This window comes from Dromiciops gliroides, chromosome 1, assembly GCF_019393635.1.
Source record: "Dromiciops gliroides isolate mDroGli1 chromosome 1, mDroGli1.pri, whole genome shotgun sequence".
Taxonomy (NCBI): domain Eukaryota; kingdom Metazoa; phylum Chordata; class Mammalia; order Microbiotheria; family Microbiotheriidae; genus Dromiciops; species Dromiciops gliroides.
The window spans coordinates 52,707,751-52,725,664 of record NC_057861.1 but is presented as its reverse complement, the minus strand read 5'-3'; the positions used below and the strand labels follow the sequence as shown (position 1 = coordinate 52,725,664).

Sequence of the window (17,914 nt, the reverse complement as noted above, 5' to 3'; positions counted from 1 at the left end):
AGCTCTGACATCCTCTGGTTAACTCAGTGTACTTGAAAGTGAGGAAGGGCAGGGATTATTTTCCCCTCTTTTAAGATGGAGAAACTGAGGTCCAGAGAGGATACAACTCTCTCTAGGTTACACAGTAAGTCACTGGAAGAATCTGGGTCAGAAGCCAGCCTAGTTTTCTTTCTGGGAGGCCTCCTGCTTTGGGAAGTCATAATGGGAGACCTTTTTTTTTTGGGGGGGCAGTGAGGGTTACGTGACTTGCCCAGGGTCACACAGCTATTGAGTGTCAAATATCTAAGGCCAGATTTGAAAGCAGGTTCTCCTGAATCCAGGATTGGTGCTTTATCCACTTTACCACCTAGCTGCCCCCTGGAGACCAATTTTAATATTAAAAGTGAAATGTAAAAAAATAATTTTTAAAAAGTGAAATGTACCTCTTTTAGGGCCTGACCTAATGAGGCAGAGGTACTTGCATTGTACTGTATAGTCCATTGCAACTGGAAGTCAGACACAACTTCATTTGGGGGGGGGGCAGGACATCGAGGGTTAAGTGACTTGCCCAGGGTCACACAGCTAGTAAGTGTCAAGTGTCTGGATTTGACCTCAGGTCCTCCTGAATCCAGGGCCAGTGCTTTATCCATTTCACTACCTAGCTGCCTCCTGGACACCACTTCAAATACCAGTTCTGCCTTACTGTAAGTTGTGTGACCTTGTATAAATTGATTCACATCTCTGAGCCTCAATTTTCCTGCTGCATTCTATAAAATGAGGGGATGCTAATTAGCAGATCTCTAATTTCCCTTTGGAATGGAACTTGCAGTGTAGTTAGGGCCCCTCAGAGCTTAGGTCTTGGTCCTCCCAGGTGAAATGCAGATCCCAAGACCTTGGAAAGTGACCTGGGATAGATGGGGGCAGAAAACTATGAGTTCATCCAGCCCCCTAGTTGCAGGGTAGACTGTACTGAAGCAGCCCGGGGGCAAATCAGCCAATTAACAAGTAATGAGGGGTAGGTAAGTGGTACTATCAATAGAGCACCAGGACTGGAGTCAGGAAGATCTGAGTTCAAATCCGACTGTAGACACTTACTGTGTGACCCTGGTCAAGTCACTTCACTTCATTTGCCTGTTTCCTCACATGTTAAATGAGCTAGAGAAGGGAATGGCAAACCACTCCACTATCTTTGCCAAGAAAACCCTAAATGGGGTCAGGAAGAGTCAGACATGACCGAAGAACAACATCATCTGCTATTTTCCAGGCACAGTATTGGTTCTGGAGACACAAATAAATGAAATCGGGGCAGCTAGATGGCGAAGTGGATAGAGCACTGGCCCTGGATTCAGGAGTACCTGAGTTCAAATCCGGCCTCAGACACTTGACACTTGCTAGCTGTGTGACCCTGGGCAAGTCACTTAACCCCAATTGCCTTACTTAAAAAAAACCAAAAAAACCAAATAAATGAAATCATGCCTAAATTCTGGCAGGAGATACCTGGGAACTGTTCCAGTGGCAACCTCTTCAGTGGAGACAGAATTGGAAGAAAGCCTCCATGAGGCTGGGGACAAGAGACAGAAGCATCTACAGACAAATAGCTGTGCCTGCAGGACCTCGGGGAGTTTCCTAGCATTCTCTTTGGGGAACTGCTGCTCCGGGTCAGAGGTCTCAGTAGCAGGATGTCCGGGAAACCCTGGGTGCAATGTACGTACCGAACAGGGGACCTGAGCCTGCTCTAGGGAGGAACCTAGACACTTCTTGGTGTTCTCTGCATAGACACCCAAATGTGGAGTCAGAAATGGGCAGTAGAGATCATCTAGTCCTATGCTCCCATTTTACAGATGAGAAAACTGAGTTCCAGAAAACAGGATCTACTTGTTCCAGCTATCACAGTTGACAAGTAGTGAGAGCTACCTTATCACTGTATGAAAAACCACACACATTGCTGCTGCACAGAACCTTGTCATTCTATTCTTTCTTGCTAGGGGGTAATTATATAGTATGGTATATCTTTATGCATGCCTTATTCTTGCCCCACTTTGAGCTCCATGAAGCAAGGACCTAAGTTATCTAAACTTTGCATCCCCTAGAATGCCAAGCAAAGGCTCTGCAAACAGTAAGTACTTAATAAATAATTTTTGAATGAATAAGTAATAGGTCTATTATGTGTACTATATGATCATTCTGGTAGGATAGAATAGAATGGGTTGGGATGGAATGGAATGGTACAGATGTGTATACCTAATGCCCACAACAGGGAAGATGAGTGCAAATGTATATATCAGTATCAAAAGAATATGCCCTTATCTAGTTCATAGCCCCTCCACCTTAACAGTCTTCAGCTATTGCTGTGTCCCTCGCTAGGTGGCCCATCTTCCAGCGGCGAGCCTCTTTTCCAAACTTAGCTTTGGTCCTTGGATGGCAGACAGAGCACGATAGGCAGGACAGGGCTTCAAGCATTTCCGTCTCAGCAGGATATGCCAAGGTTTCAGCTCCCTTGGCACAGAACAGAGAATTCAGTCTTCCCTGCCCTGGAACCAACCTGAGGCATTTTAGGAGGAAGTTACACATACATCCTTCACTGGAGTTCAACTCCAAAGACTAACAATCATCTTGGCATGGCACCTGGTGTTGATAGCTCTGCCAGCTGAGCTCAGGCCTGATCCAGCTGGAAAAACTTCAAGTACTCACTTGCCTGAGTATGGGTGTCATATCTGTCCTCTGAGAACCAACTTAGTTCATTTTGAAGGGGCTCATTGCCTGGCTTGGGGAAGAGATGGATGTGATACACTTTTCAGTCTCAGTAACTCTGGATCACAGTTTAGCAAGCTGTACAAGGAATATCCACGAAGTACCCAGGAGAGGGGGAACCACAGGGATGAGATCAGAAGAAATATCTATGCACATATGCGAATGCATACACTGTATGCTTTCCCTTTAAATGGTTATTCAAGTACTCAAGATGGACCCTTAGTAGGGGATTAATGGAGGAGGGTAAGTAGCTCAGGAGATGAGATCGTGACTGGGTAGTATCTGCATTGCTGGAAGAAGCTCCAACAAAGAACAGCGGACCAGATAACGGATCCAACGAAACAAGTCCCGTTCCCCGCCCCCCCCCCCAATCCAGCAGGTGCATTGGGGAAAGCCCCATGCTGGGAAGAAGGAAATGGAAGTCTCTGCTCCTAGCTCTACCACTGACTCTGGGGTCCTGGGGGCAAGCCATTTCCTTTCTCCAAGTCTCAGTTTCCCCAAATGTAAAATGAGAAGGCAGGCACCTGCACTGCCTCCCCCGGGGGGGGGGTTGTAGGAAAGCTCTTTGTAGACTTTAAGGCTTCAATAGAAATGGAAGAGAATCAGGATCATCATATGGGGCGGAGAGGAGAGAGAGAGGGAGAGAGAGAGAGAGAGAGAGAGAGAGAGAGAGAGAGAGAGAGAGAGAGAGAGAGAGAGATGGATGGGGGAAGAGAGATATGAGAGGGAAGACTGAAAGGAGGGAAAGGGAGAGAAGGGAGGGAAGAGAAGAGAGGGAGAGGAATGGGAGAAGAGGGAAAGAAGAATCTAAATATTAGGACGTGAACACATACACATACATACTATTCCCATAGAGAATGCATCACACGTAATGTCATATAGAGGCTTGTGTGTGTGTGTCCATTTGTATTTATGAGCCAGCAGTGCCCATACCTGATCATCGGCACTCTACTCGGTAATGCAGCCCGCAGAGATATAAGCAAATGTTCCCTTCCCAGGCCTGCAAGGTCCACAAGAGACGCCCTGCCGCCAGGGGGCGCTTCCTACCTCGTATCCCAGGAATCAGAAATGAAATTGACATTCAGCAAGTTCACTTAGTAACTAACCCCCTACCTCCAAACCCACCAACCTTCAGGAATTGTGGTTCCTAACTAGAGTCCGATAGCTTGTTTTTTAAAAAATATATTTTGATAACTTTGTTTCAACATAATTGATTTCCTTTGTAATCCTCTGTATTTATTCCATGCATTTAACAACCTGATTGTGAAAGAGGCTATCTCCATAGGCGCCACCAGACTGACAGCCAAAGGGGTGCAGGACGCAGAGGTTAAGAATCCCTGCGCTAAGAAGACGCCAGAAATAGTTCTATGAACCGAGAGGTCAGAGAGGGGGTAGTGAAAAAGAGGGGAATTTGGTCAGAGGGAGTGGGGGTGGGTTTAAATCCTGACTTTCCCTGTGAGTCACCTTGGATAAGTCACTTTCTCTTGTTTTCCAAATCTTTACAATCAAAGCGTGGGCCTATATGATCTCTGAATTCCCTTCCATCTCGAAAATGACTCGGGGGACGGAGGGGGCGGGGCGGGCAGTCTGTCCCGCCTCCTCTAGTGCCCAGGTGGGTTCACGGCTTTTTTCCCGTTCCCGGCCTGAAGGAGGAGAGTCAGCTGTGGGCTTCTGTGGGAATCGAACTGGGCTCCCAGGGACGCGGGATTTCTTCCCCCGAGGACCCACTAGGCATCTCTTCCGGGGCTGGGCCAGCTGCGATCACCAGGAGGTTTCCTATTCCACATCCGGACCAAGAAAGGGATTCCTCCCCTCTCCCCACCCCCCCGCCCCCGCCTCGGCAGCGCAGGGCCAGACCTCTGAGTCCCCAAAACTGGGCGATCTCTCTGAGTTCCGCGAACCTCTGCCCGCGTCCTTCCCTACCCCAGGCCCCGGGTCTACTAATCCCAACTCTGCGCTCTTTCAGGTTTGAGGGAGAACGCTTTCTTGTCCAGACCCAGGGCCGGAGGACTCCTTGGGGGTATCTACAACCTCTCTAGCTCTCAAGGTCCGGTCCTGCTTCACTAGTCCTGTGCGTAATGGCTGCTGCAGGCTAGACCAGGCCCAGGGTGCCTGGGCATCGGCCTCAGAGACGCTCAACCGGGCCGTGTCCTTTGGCTCACTGCGTCTGTCTGTCTGTCTGTCGATCTGTCCATTAGGCCTCTGTCATGGCACCGACTCCCGAGGGATTTTGGACTCCTCATTGTTATTGCTCTAAAGCTAGGTGGCACAGTGGATAAAGCACCGGCCATGGAGTCAGGAGGACCTGAGTTCAAATCCAGCCTCAGACACTTGACACTTACTAGATGTGTGACCCTAGGCAAGTTACTTAACCCCAAATGCTCCGCCAAAAAAAAATGAATGAATAAAAAAGCTCCGATGCTGGCCAGAGGAGAAGCAGGAGCCCTCAATGCGGCCGCTGGGGACCCGAAGTACGGGGGGGGGGGGCGGCTCGGAACTGTTCACTGGCTCTCCGTGTGTATTTGTGATTCTGGGGGCTATGCATGTGTCTGCAGGCCTGTCTCATTTAAAGCTAGCGCTGTATATAACTTAACATTTGACAGAAGTTATTGTATAAATGAGAAACAGCCTGAAGTCGTGTGCAGAAAACCGACCTCAGAGAAAGGAAAGGGAAACCCGGGTTCAGGTTTTGCCTCTGACATATACTGGCTGTGTAACCCTCGGCAAGCCCACAAAGACTCGAAATGCAGAAGACTTGCTGAGCATTGTTAGAGTTTTCTCACACATAGTACTATACGCTAATGAAACTGGTATAGTATGTTGTGCTTATGTAATATTAGGGGCTCTGGAAGAATCTTCTAAGAGCAGCTCATCCAATCCTCTTGTTTAACAATATGAGGAGACAAAAAGACCCACTGATGCAGTTGCATGACTTTGGGCCTGAACCTCAGTTTCCTCCTCTGTAACATGAGGGGAAGGGGGAAGGGGTAGATTAACCTTTAGGGTATCTTTCAGGTCTAGCATTGAGTAAGTGCTTCGTTCTAAGATTCTTTCCAGCTCTGACATTCTGCATTCTAAGTCCTTTCTCAGATAAAATATTCTAGTTCCTAAGAGCCCTCCCAGCTGGGACATTCTACGTTCTATGAAAGTACCTAGCTATGGTCACACAGCCCTGCTTGGCTAGGAGACATTATTTCTATTTCCAGTTTCAGGCCCAGACTTACACTTCTTCCAGACGACTTGGTGGTACCTGAGAGACTCCCATCCAGGCCAGGGGCTCGGAGACTTCCAGGTTTCCCCTCCCCACCCGTTGGACAAAGGTCACGACTTTCTTTAAGAAAGTGACTGGGGGGGAGGGGGAATCTTAATGTCTCCCAATTGCCCAGTAGTAAGGCTTCGGGCAGGGGTCCCACACTCTCCAATGCTTCTTCTCTCAGGAAGGCAGCAGGATTGCTCCCAGTGGGTGTGGGGATGTGGGGGTGGGATGGTTTGGGTGGGGAGGAGGAAGGATAAGTACAGCTGGGCTCAGAGAGGGGAAGACTAGTTTGAGCAGCAGAGAAGGCAAAGCAACAAGGGGAATCGATACAGATTCAGTTCAAACTGGCCCCAGATCGGTTCACCAAGAGCCCGAAGCCGCTGCTGGGTGGACCAATGACACTGGGGCCAGGTCCCAGCCCTGGCAGCCTCAATTCTCCAGCACTCTGAAGCCCCTGCTCTCCAACTGATCAAGGGCTGTCCCCCTGAATACATACAGCACACACCCTCATTGTCATAGCACATACTAATAGGCTTGTACAATCACCACACACTAACATACTCTGGCTCACGGGCTAGAATGGAGAATGTTTGAACTGAGAGAGACTTTAGAACATTCTCGTATCACAGAATCTGGAGCTGGAAGAGAAGGTGATGCAATCCAACCCCCTCATTTTAAAGATGAGAAAGAAGAAAGCCCAGAGGGGTGGCGTGACTTGGGTAGCAAGGGGCAGAAGCAGGATTATACCTTCCCATCCTCAGACTTCAAATGCATCCTTTGGATCTTCGCAGTCATCGGCCAAATGGGAGTTAGCCCATTTCTGTGGCACTTCGGGACTGACAAAGCTCTTTCTCTACAGTTCTGTGAGGACAACAGTGCAACTATGATTGTAGCCATTTTAAAGAGGAGGAAACTGAGGCCCAAAAAGGAGAGAGTGACTGGGATCCAAATAGGATCATGGTCGTACATATAGTTATTCTCCTGGTATCTAAAGCCAGTACATTTCCTAGTATACTATGGACCAGGGCTTAAAGACAGAATTTGAACTCCTCTCCTTTGCCCCCAAATTGGCACACTCATTGCACCACACTGCCTGCTACTTTTAACCCATAAGTAAGCAGACAATCTACAAGTCTCATTATTGTTATCTCCATTTTATTTGTTTTTGTTTTTTTTTCTTAAGTGAGGCAATTGGGGTTAAGTGACTTGCCCAGGGTCACACAGCTAGTAAGTGTTAAGTGTCTGAGGCCGGATTTGAACTCAGGTACTCCTGAATCCAGGGCCGGTGCTTTATCCACTGCGCCACCTAGCTGCCCTGTTATCTCCATTTTAAAGAAGAATAAACTGAGGTTTAGTTTTAGTTTTAGTTTTTAAACTGAGGTTATTGAGGAGGTCTTCACATCTTCAGACTGGTTTTGTGGAGAGCAGATTTCTTTCTAGTGTGTCTAAGGCTGTGGGCATGTCTGTGTTGAGGGTTCCTGTTTGGTGGAGGGATAGTTTGGGTGTAAAGTCTTCAGAGTGTAGGGCGTACATCTGTCTAATGGGTCAATAGAGCTGTGCAGAGGCTATGGGCTTTCAAAGTTGTGTTTCCTTTGCATGGGTGTGTAAGTATTCACCTAAGATTAGGTGTGTATGTTGTGTTTGTGATCCATAGGGTGAGTGTATCTTTGTAGGGACTGGATTTGTGTTTGTATACTGCATCTAAAGGTGAATGTGTATCTATGGATTTCTGTGTGTTGTGTCGATCTGTGTGGATGTCTAAAGCAAATTGTGTGTGTGTGTGTGTGTGTCTAGGTTTCCATGTCTAAATCATAGGGTTCATACCATGTGTATCCAAAGAAGATGGTGTGTAAGTGGGTATCAGTCCAGTTTGTGTGTGTGTGTGTGGGGAGCTTACAGAGAGTATCTAAGACACGTGTTGTGTTCACAGGAATGTTTTGTGTGCAGTTACTAATTCACTCCCAGCATTTCCAGCTTCTCCTCCCTCTTCAGCCCTAAGCCAGAGTGGCAGAGGCTGACCTGGCTCCTACTCAGGCAGAGATGGGACTGTGGGGAAAGAAGGAAGTAGGGGAAGGAAGACAGAAGGAATGAAGGAGGGAAGGAAAGGAAGAATGAAAGGAAGAAGAAACAAACAGAAGGTAGGAAGAAAGGGAGGGAGGGAGCAAGAAAGAAAGAACCAGAGCAGAAGGAAGACTCTGAGAGAGAAATGAGGTGAGTCCTTGTAGAACCCATAGGCTTACAACCTTTCCGTGCTTGGGGAGGAATGAAGTATGCAGCCTCTAGAGTTGCCTGTGCCCTTCCCAGCCAAGGAAAGCCCAAGGATTTATGGAAAGAAAAGTGGTCAAGTCCCAGAAGCGAATGAGGAAACCAGACCAGATGGACGTTTCCATTTGGATAACGAGCCTTAGTTAAGACCTGTCTCTGCAGCCTTTCCTCTTTCTCTTTTTTGTCTAAAGCTGTCTCCATTTCATAGCTCAGGATGAGGTTTTTTTTTCTGTCCTTAGGTCTCTCTTTTCTGTGTCCGTCAGTGTGTCGGTCTTCCTCTCTGTCACTTTCTCCCTTATGTATGTCCTTCCTTTTAGCTGTCATTCTCTTTCCTCCTCCCTCCATTGTCTCAACTCTCGTTTAACCAATTCCCCCGGCCCCTCCTTCATTTGTCTGCCACCCCCTTTCTTCACACTCAGAGTTATGTCTAAAGGACCGAAGCTCGAGGAAGGGACTCCCAGATGCTGTTCCCAAAGTCAGTGCCTCTAGGCCAATACAAGTTAACCATCCTCCTGCCCTTCCCTTCCACACATAGCATCGATAATAAAATTAGAATCGAATAGTTTTGTGAGGCAGGGGAAGGAATCCTAACCTGGGAGTTCTGTCACTTCCTCTCATTGGATCTCAGTTTCCTAAATCTCCTAATGGGATCATAATCCATTATACTTCCTCCCTCATAGGGCTGTGTGTGCGACTCCGACAAAGGATTAAAAAGAAAGAAAAACAACTCTTCATAAATTGTAAAGTGCCAGACAAATAAATATAATAATATGATATACTCTTATTGACCAGTCTTGTTACATAATATAATAATTAATGCATGTGTGGATGGATTCGATGAGAGAGTGGAGTTGGAAAGCAAGAGCTTTTGTTTCTGTCTCCACGATCAGTTTGAGAATTACTTTCCCCCTCACCGAACCAAGCTGTTGTTGCGGCCTCTGGTAGACCTGGTCTCCGCCTGCTTCCCACCCAGCTCAGGACCCAGTCTGACCCCACAGTGGCTTAGCTGTGGACCGCGCAGGCTCCCAAACGCGATGGTTCAAGCTTCACCAGGGGTTGGTCCTCGAGAGACTTTCCCCTCTCCTCCCTCCGTCATGGATTTTGTTTTTTTATATTTTAGATTTTGATCAGTTACAAAAATAGTTTGAGTCCGGAGCTGCAATTCCGACAATATTTGAAGCGGGCCGAGTACGATCGATCCGCGTGACGGTGATGAATTAGAGATAGTAATTCGAATTTATCGATTTTGCGGCCTGAAGGAGCCCTTCCCCCCCACCCCAAACCAATTCCACTTTCCATATAATTACTGTTTTAAATGTAATCACGGAAAGGAGGCCCCGAGTCGGTGCTGGATCGGATCTGCAGAGGGACCGGGTTACTGAGGAAGTTCTTGTGAATGGGAAGTGGGGGGGGGGGGAGCGGGTTGGGGGGGAGACTCCAATAAGGGGTGAGACCTGGGGTGGGGTGGGGTAGGATAGGAAGGTGGAGATAGGGGTTCTAGCTCAGGTTCTGCTACTGACTTAATGCGTGAGTTTGGTTTTTCTACCTGTAAAATGGAGAAAACTGAACTAGTCTCAATGCTCCCTCGTAACTTTGACATTCTGTGAACTGGGAAACACGGAAACACCGCTCCCCCCAGCTCCCCCCGCTCCCCCATTGTCTATTCTACAAACCCTCCACGAATCGGACGATCTATGAATCTTAAGTGCATATTATATTATTATATTATGTACATTTGGGTGGGAAAGGAGGGAATGATCCTGGTTAGAAACAATTCCATATACCCAGGCTGCCTCCCTCGTCCACGGGTCCTCTCTGCCTTTCAGTGCACGGAGCTTTTATAATTCACAAACGTGGCAGCCCCTGGCATACACAGTCACATCTGTTACCAAATTTTAACACTTCCGACGTACTTTCTTATTTATTCTCTTATCCCATTGATCCTTATAACTTCTAGGGATTGGAGTTATCAAGTATTTGAGTTAACCTAGGTAAAGCGCTTTGCAAACCTCAGAGCGCTATATAAAGGCTAGCTGTTATTATCCCCATTTCACCAAGCACACTAAGACCCAGGGAAAAACAGGGGATTTGGTGAAGGTCACGAAGGGAAACGGTGTGGGCATGGGAGGGGGTGCCTCGAATTCAGGGCTCCTACTTCCTAAACCTGCTGTGATCAGTGTTGGGAAACGCTTTGGTCCACACCTGCCGCTGGTGGCCTGGGGTTCTACACAACAGAATTCATCCGCAGGGTGATTTAGGCAAAGAAATGGGCACAGCCGAATCAAAACAACTGCAGCAACCTCGAGAGCCCAATACCTTTAAACTAGATAAGCCCTGTTGCTCCGAATAATCGAGGAAGTTTGAGAGCCTGGATGGCCTGATCAGGGCTTGGGGGAGGGGGGCATTAACTCTCCAGAAGATGGGTAGTGTTCTTGCTTCCTCTTTCCTTCCCTTTGGTCTGTTTCTCGGTTGCGCGAGGCCCCCCAGCTAACCTAATGGGGGGGGGAGGCGGAGTGGAGGAGAATGAAACTGTCTTTTTCCAGCCACCAGCGACACAGCCCAGGACTGGAACAAGGGACCTGCGCCCTTCAGAAGGCGGTCCGTCCCTACCTCGACCCTGCCGAAGAAGCTCCATCTGCTCTTCCCTGATCACCTTCCGGAAGGAGCCTGGGTCGTTTCACGCCCAGCTCATAGGACTGGGGAACAGGAGCTTGTGGGGCCCTTGGGGCCAATCTCGGGATTTGGCCTTTTGCCCTCTCGAATCCCCACCTCTTCCTCTAGTGGCGTCGCTGAAGGGCCGGGGAGAGTGTGTGTGTGTGGGGGGGGGGATTGAAAGGGATAAGTCCTTGATAGATCACCTTCACTCGCCCTGGAAGGCTTTGCGGGTGGCATGTACCCACTTTAGCCAGCCTTCGGGAAAAGGCCTCGCTTTCGCTCTCACTCCTTCCCTTTTCTCTCCCGCTTTCCTTCCCTTTTCTTTTCTCTTCCCTTTTCTTCCTTTTCTTTACCTTCTCTTCCCTTCCTTTCTCTTCCCTTCCCATCCCTACTTTTCCCTTCCCTTCTCTCCCCCACTTCCCCCTTTCCTCATTTTCATCTTTTGTCCTTGGCTCTGGGCCTCTCTGTGTGTGGTTCTTCATTTTTCTCTTTTTCTGTCCGTTCGTCTATTTCTCTGCCTTTGCCTCGGTAGGTTTCTGTCTTTTCCTTCTGCTTCCTTTTCTGTCTTTCGTGTCTTTTTGTGTATCTATTTCTCTTCCTCTATCGTTCTTCTTTTGCTGCATCTTCCTGTCTTTGTCTCAGTTATCTCTCTTCCTGGTTTTCCGAGTTTCTGAGTCGTGGAGGGGAATGTGGGAGCAGGGAAAGGTACTGGGTCTGATAGGACTCTAATTCAGTGTCAGTTGTGGGTCCTAAGGCTCGGTCTCAGAGACCCGAGGCTCAAGGGAGATTCCGCCTGCCTAATTTTAAGGGAAAAGTAAGCCCTATGAATAAGAGTCAGCGTATACCGTGTGTGTGTGTGTGTGTGTGTGTGTGTGTGTGTGTGTGTGTGTGTGTGTGTGTGTGTGTGTGTGTGTGTGTAGCATTGGGAGAGGGAGCGAGGGAGCTAGAAAGCTCATCTCAATCACGCAAAGACTCGGGTAATATCTGAGGCCTTGCCAGTCTTACCATGAATGTGCTTTCTTTTCTTGGGGGTCGACTTAGAAGGAAAGAAGGAGTGGATCCCAGGTCGGACGAAGGTTCTGGTCCATTCCGTCAGGATTTCTTCTTTTCCCTCCCGCCCTCAGCCCCTTTGGTGGCGGCGGCGGCGCTGCGTCTGTCTGTACTTCTGTCCCTGTTCCCTCCCTGTGCCCGGGCTGGACATAAAGCAACCGATCGCCGAGTCCAAAAACCACCTCCGGGACCCCTCAGCCACTACCCCAGCGCCTACCCCCAGCTCCTGGCGTGAGGATGGGCTAGCTCAGGCCGCCGCGGCGCTTAAATCTCGATTTCCTCGGGCCTCGTAAAGCCGAGAGCGATTTGCATTCTATTAACTGCTTTTCAATAGCGCATTGACCGGAACTAAAGGATGGCGCACGGGGCCTAATTACCAGCCACCCCCGCGCGCCGTAGTCTAGTCGCGCAATGCCGGCCCCCCCTAGCCCACCGCTCTGTGCCCTAGCACTCTTGGCCCTCTTCGGACTCTGCTGGGTTTCCAGGTTGCGGATTACAGGGACTGCGAGGCCTGGGGACCCTGAAGAGGGTAAGCAGAAGCCAAGATCTGGGAAGCTGGGAGCCAGGTCCTCGACGTATAGCAGCAGTCTGATAGAAAGGGAAGTTCCCGTGTGCACCGTGAGAGTGTCTGTCACAAGGGAGATGTAACGAATGTAGCCCACACAGTAGCTAATTTTAAACACGTTCCCTCGAACGGGGACTTTATACTGTCTAAGACTGAAAGTGTGAGCCTTGAGCAAGTCCCTTCCTCTCGGGGGCCTCAGTTTCCTCATCTGTAAACCAAGGAAGTTGGACTAGGTGGGCTAGCCTGTTTAAAGTTCCTCGCAGTTCTGACATTCTTCGTTCTAAAGAACCTTTCTGGCTCACAGATTCTTTGTTCTATGTTCTAAGTTAGTGAAGGCTCCGACGTTCTGTTCTGAACCGGCCGTTCAACTCCGGCGTTCTTTGTTCTACGTTCTAAGGTTCATTCTAGCTCTAACGGTCTGTGAGCTAAGGCCACCGCTTGCTCTGACATCCTGTGTTCTAAACACCCATCTAGCTCCAACGTTTTGGCCCACACTTTCATATCCGTTCCAATTTAGAATTCTATGCTCTAAAGTTCCTGCCATTCTGAGCCTCCAGTGTGACATATAATTCGGCAATGTGGGATATATAATAATGTAATGAATTTTCTCGCCAAAACAGGGAATCCAGTAAATGTTTGTGAAATTTAATACACCTTATGTTATGGAGAATAAAAAAAGGTGTGATACGTAATATATAGTATACAGTAGAGTGCGAAGTAATAAGTAATTCATTAAAGGACACAATGTGTAAGAGGTATTTTTAAATCTATAACATAATGCATAATGCAAAGGTTTAGCGTGCCCCATCATATATAATACACAACTTAATATTTAGCCAACTTAATATAAAGCTTGTGATGTGAAATATGTAACGGGGAGAGAGAGTGCTATTACAAACTCTCTCTGTATAATTATGATAGATTAATTAACTCTATGAATAATGACATGAATATTAGTGACTGGAGTTTCTCGTCCTCCGAGAAAGCAAAGGGGGAACGGATTGAAGTAGAGACCTCTCCTCTCACACCTCTCAGGGTCGACTTCAGCTTCTCTTTGCCCCTTTTCTTACATTTCCTGGTATGGACAGGGATATGAGCTGTGTATGCATGTGTATGTGTGTGAGGTGATGCTGAGGGGACTCAGAGGTTAGAGAAAGTCTAGTCGTCCCCCCCCCCAGTTCTACTGAGCCTCATTTGTTGGGGGGGCTAGGCTCTGATCCAAGGGGACGCCTGGGTCCTCCGGACCATCAGGCCCCCCACCCCCCACCCAGGCCTAGAGACAGTGCAAGCTGCGAGCAATCATCGATCGGCTGCCGAGCAGAGCTGCGGCTATTGTCCCCAGCTCCCAGCGGGTCCCCTGGCCCAAGGTCCCCGAGAGCAGGGGAGGGAGGGATCGGAACTGTGAAGAACATTTCCCCCTCCCCAGAAAGGGGTGCCCACTGAGGATATCCCCTGTGGCGCTATGGGGGGGGGTCATTGGGGCCAGATGTTGCTTCCAGCTGTTGACCACGGGGAAATATCTCCTGAGAGCTACGGCCTGGGGTGTGTGTGTGTGTGTGTGTGTGTGTGTGTGTGTGTGTGTGTGTGTGTGTGAGAGAGAGAGAGAGAGAGAGAGAGAGAGAGAGAGAGAGAGAATTCAGCTGTCTGAATTTAGATTCAGAGACTGAGAAAGAGAAAGGAAGATTGAAGGAAGGCAGACAAAGAGAAGGGATATTCTGACTCGGACATTCAGAAAGAAAGAAAAAACTGAAAGAAAGGAGACAAAAAGATTTAGAGGAGAAAGACAGATACTGAGAAAAAAAGAGAGAGATAGAAAATGTGTGGGGGAGAGGGAGAAAGAGGAGGTTGTGTGTACATGTGTGACCTGTATCTGAGGTTGAATCTAGTGTATGTGATCAGTGGGCTCGGCAGAGACACACTGTCCACACGTGTGCCTCGGTAGCGACTCCAAATGCATGTGGGTGTCCCCGGTGGGTTCATGGCTAGCATGCCTGTCTTTGTGTGTCGATCCCTTGGACACTTGGGGGTCCTCTCTCTCTCTCTCTCTCTCTCTCTCTCTCTCTCTCTCTCTCTCTCTCTCTCTCTCTCCTCTCTCTCCCCCCTCCCTCCCTCCCTCCCTCCCAGAGCTGTCCCGTCCCCACCCTCGTTCGTGGGCTCTCCTCTGACCTTTGCCGCTGGCCGCGGGGCTCCGTGACCAGGAGGCCCCGGGAGGCCCCAGAAGGCGCCGCTCTCGGCCGACTGGGGGTGGGGATTGATAGCTGAGGCCATTTGTATAGAAACGATGGAGCCAGGGGATCGATGGAGGGGAGCACGAGGGGGTGGGGATGGGAGAGAAGAGAGGCAGTGGACCCTTTAAAACCAAGCCTAGGAGAGCAGAGTTGACAGGCGATAGGGAGAGGGAAGCCCCCAGGCTAAAACGCGGCGCCGGTAGACCTGTCTTGGCACAAAGATCCTATAACATCCCGGCGCACGATTTCCCAGTTCAGAGTTTCCCAGGGCGGTCAGGCTTACCTCCTTCCTCTGTCTCAACCCCCTGCCCAAGTCGATACAATTCTCCCAAGCAGTTCTGACCTACAGCGCCCCAGGGCACCTCTGTGGGGCTCTAGCTGAGTCCCTCAGCTCGAAGTCGAAAAGGGGAAGAGAAGAGAGAGCGGGGGTGGGTGGGTGGTGGACAGATCCAGGGGGAGTGGGGGAGGATGAGAGGAAAGGCATTATAGAAAAAAGGGAGGGAGATCTTCCCATCCAGGAGTCCTGTAACCTACTCCACATTGGGAGCACGGGATGGGGAGATTCACTGCCTAGCTACCTCATCTCATTCCCCTCCGCCAGTCTCCCAGACTTACGGGCACCGGTTCTGGTCACAGTCTCGGACTCCCAAACCTGTCAGCCACAGTAGCCGGCCTCCTTTCCCCACCCCCCCGGACTTCCTCCCAGTGTCCAGGTCCTGCACCCCTTGCCCACCTGTGAATCTCAGCGTCTCCTGCCCAGTCCCCCTGACTGTAAGCCTTAGGGTTCCCCTCCCCCGACCCAGCCTTCCTTCCCATTCCCAACCCTGGCCAAGTCGTCTTCCTATGCGCTCTCCCCTTCCGTCCCAACCGCTCTCTAGGACTTTCAGCTCTTGCCCGAGCCCTGCCCCGTCTTCTCCTTCCCCCCGACCTGGCTCGGACCCTTATGCCTGGGACTCTCAGGGTCCCCTTTCCGCCCCGCCCTGCACCTGCCCAGGGCCCCCTACCTGCGAGTCTGAGGGCCGACATCCTCTGGAACTCGGGTTCCTGCAGCCACTTCCACATCCTGCGGAAGGTCTCGCGGCCGGACTTGAGCTTACTCCAGGGCTTGGGGTTGCGCAGCAGGTCGGAGAGGGTGCCCTGCGAGCGGCACAGGATGCGCTGAGCGAAAATGGCCTGGGGGATACTGTAGCGCTTCAGCTCGGCCGTGATCCTCTGCGCCACCTCTTTGGTGTTGATCTCTTCCACCTGGCCAGAGCTGCCCGCCTGCGAACCCGACGCGGCCGCCGCCGCCTGCCGCTCGCGCTCGGCCAACAGACCCCCTCCACCGCCGGCGCTGCCACCGGGACCCGCGTGGTGCCCGTGCGCGCCCAGCCCGTTGAGCGGCGCCATGAGACCCGCTCCGGGTGCCCCGAGGCCGCGGCCCAGCGGATCCTCAGCCCGGGCCAGCATGGCCGCGTGCGGCTCGAAGGCGGCCGCAGACAACATCTTCTCCCCGGCCAGGTGCGGCCCGGTGCCGTAGGTCGCCAGCGGGGGCGGTGGGGGCGGTGGCGGCGGCGGCGGTGGCTGCTGTCCGCCGTGCAGGGGGCCCAGCCCGTTGGCTAGCGGGCTCAGTGGCTGCCCCATGGCCGGCACGTCCTTGGCATAATGGCCGTAGAGATTGCCCACGGAGGCCAGCCCCCGGTCGTCGCGCATGAGGGTGAAACTGCCGCTGACGTTTGCGGGCAGGCGCTGGTGGGGGTGGGCTCCATGGGGCGGGGGGCCGGCGGGGTGGTGCGGGTGCGGGTGGTGGTGTGGGTGCGGGGGTGGGTGCGGGTGGAACTTGTCGGAGACAGCCGAGATGGGCGGCAGATGCTGGAGCGGCGTGAGGGTAGTGTAAGAGCCGCTGAGGCTGAGGGCCGGGCCGGGTGAGTCGCAGGCCAGGCTCATGGCTGGGTGCAGCGGGGCGGCCAGCTCGGCCCGGTAGTCAGCAGCGCCGCTCTCCAGCAGCGAGGCCACGCCGGATACCATAGCCGGCCGGGCCGGTCCCCCCACCAGGCCACGGTGTGGGCCGGGCCGCGCGTGGGCTGGACTCAGCAGCTCCCCGGCCGCCTGCGGATGCGCCAGCCCGCCCAGGTTGTCCAAGCTCAGCTCCATGGCGGCCGGCCGGCCTCCCGCCGGCCCGCCGGCCCCCCGCCGCCGCCGCCTCTGGCCGCCCTCCGAAGGCGCGCCCGCCGCTACTCCATGGGGCCGGCTGGGCGCACTGGCAGGCGGCGGCGACGGCAGAGCGCGGCCCGCGGGGCCCCCGGGTACGGCCCCCTGCCCCTGGCCACGATGCTCCGGCCTCCTGGCCCCCCCGGCCCCGGCCCGAGCCTCACAGCGCCGCTGGCTGCCCGCCCGCCCGCCTCCCCGGGGCTCAGGGATGCAGCTGCGAGCGAGCCCGCTCCGCCCCGGCCAGCGCCGAAAACGATGTGGCCGCCGACCGCCCGCCAGCCTTAGCCTCGCAGCCAGCGCCGCCTGACGTCAGCAGCTCCCAGCTCATCAGGGCCCTCGCTCGCCTGCCCCTCTCTCTCTCTCTCTCTCTCTCTCTCTCTCTCTCTCTCTCTCTCTCTCTCTCTCTCTCTCTCTCTCTCTCTCGTCTTGCTTGCTTTCTCTGTTTCTATCAAGTGTTATATATTTCTCTCCCTTCTCTTCTCCATCCCTTCTCACCCCCCCCCCATTCTCTGTGTGTCTCTCTTTCTTACCCCCACTCATTCGTACTCCTAGAACATCAAGCAAAACTAGAACTGGGATAATCGGGGGGAAATAGACCTTTTGGGGTTTGTGGGCAAGACTCTCACTCCCGCCTCCCCACACCCAGATCGGACCTGGGGCTCTGTGTGTGACCCCCGTCCGAAGTAGGAATCAGAGCTAGCTGCTCAGTGTAGGAATCCAGTGAGGGATGTCCAGTGAGGGGTGTTTGTGTGTGCTTATGCATTTGAAAGGTGGGCTTGGGGGAGACAGATAAAGACAGAGTGTGCTCTGTGATTCAGAGACAAAGAGGATTAGAATGGATTTCTCTCTTTCGTCTAGAGGGGCACCGATCTTCCTGGACATCTTTTCCCATAGACGCGACCTGCCTTCCCTAAGTATTACACACACTAATCTGTGATGTTTTCTGCCCGCCCTGATTACATACATGTACATCTA

At 51.7% G+C, this 17,914-nt stretch overlaps 1 protein-coding gene across 1 annotated transcript in view; it reads right to left on the bottom strand.

The window, feature by feature from the left end:
* Positions 1-16,882, bottom strand: part of ONECUT3 (one cut homeobox 3) — a 46,492-nt gene extending 29,610 nt beyond the window's left edge. The window contains exon 1 of the mRNA XM_043979375.1: positions 15,754-16,882. Coding sequence (XP_043835310.1) covers positions 15,754-16,882 — 1,129 coding nt within the window. The remainder of the gene's footprint in view (positions 1-15,753) is intronic.
* Between the last annotated feature and the right edge of the window lie 1,032 nt (positions 16,883-17,914).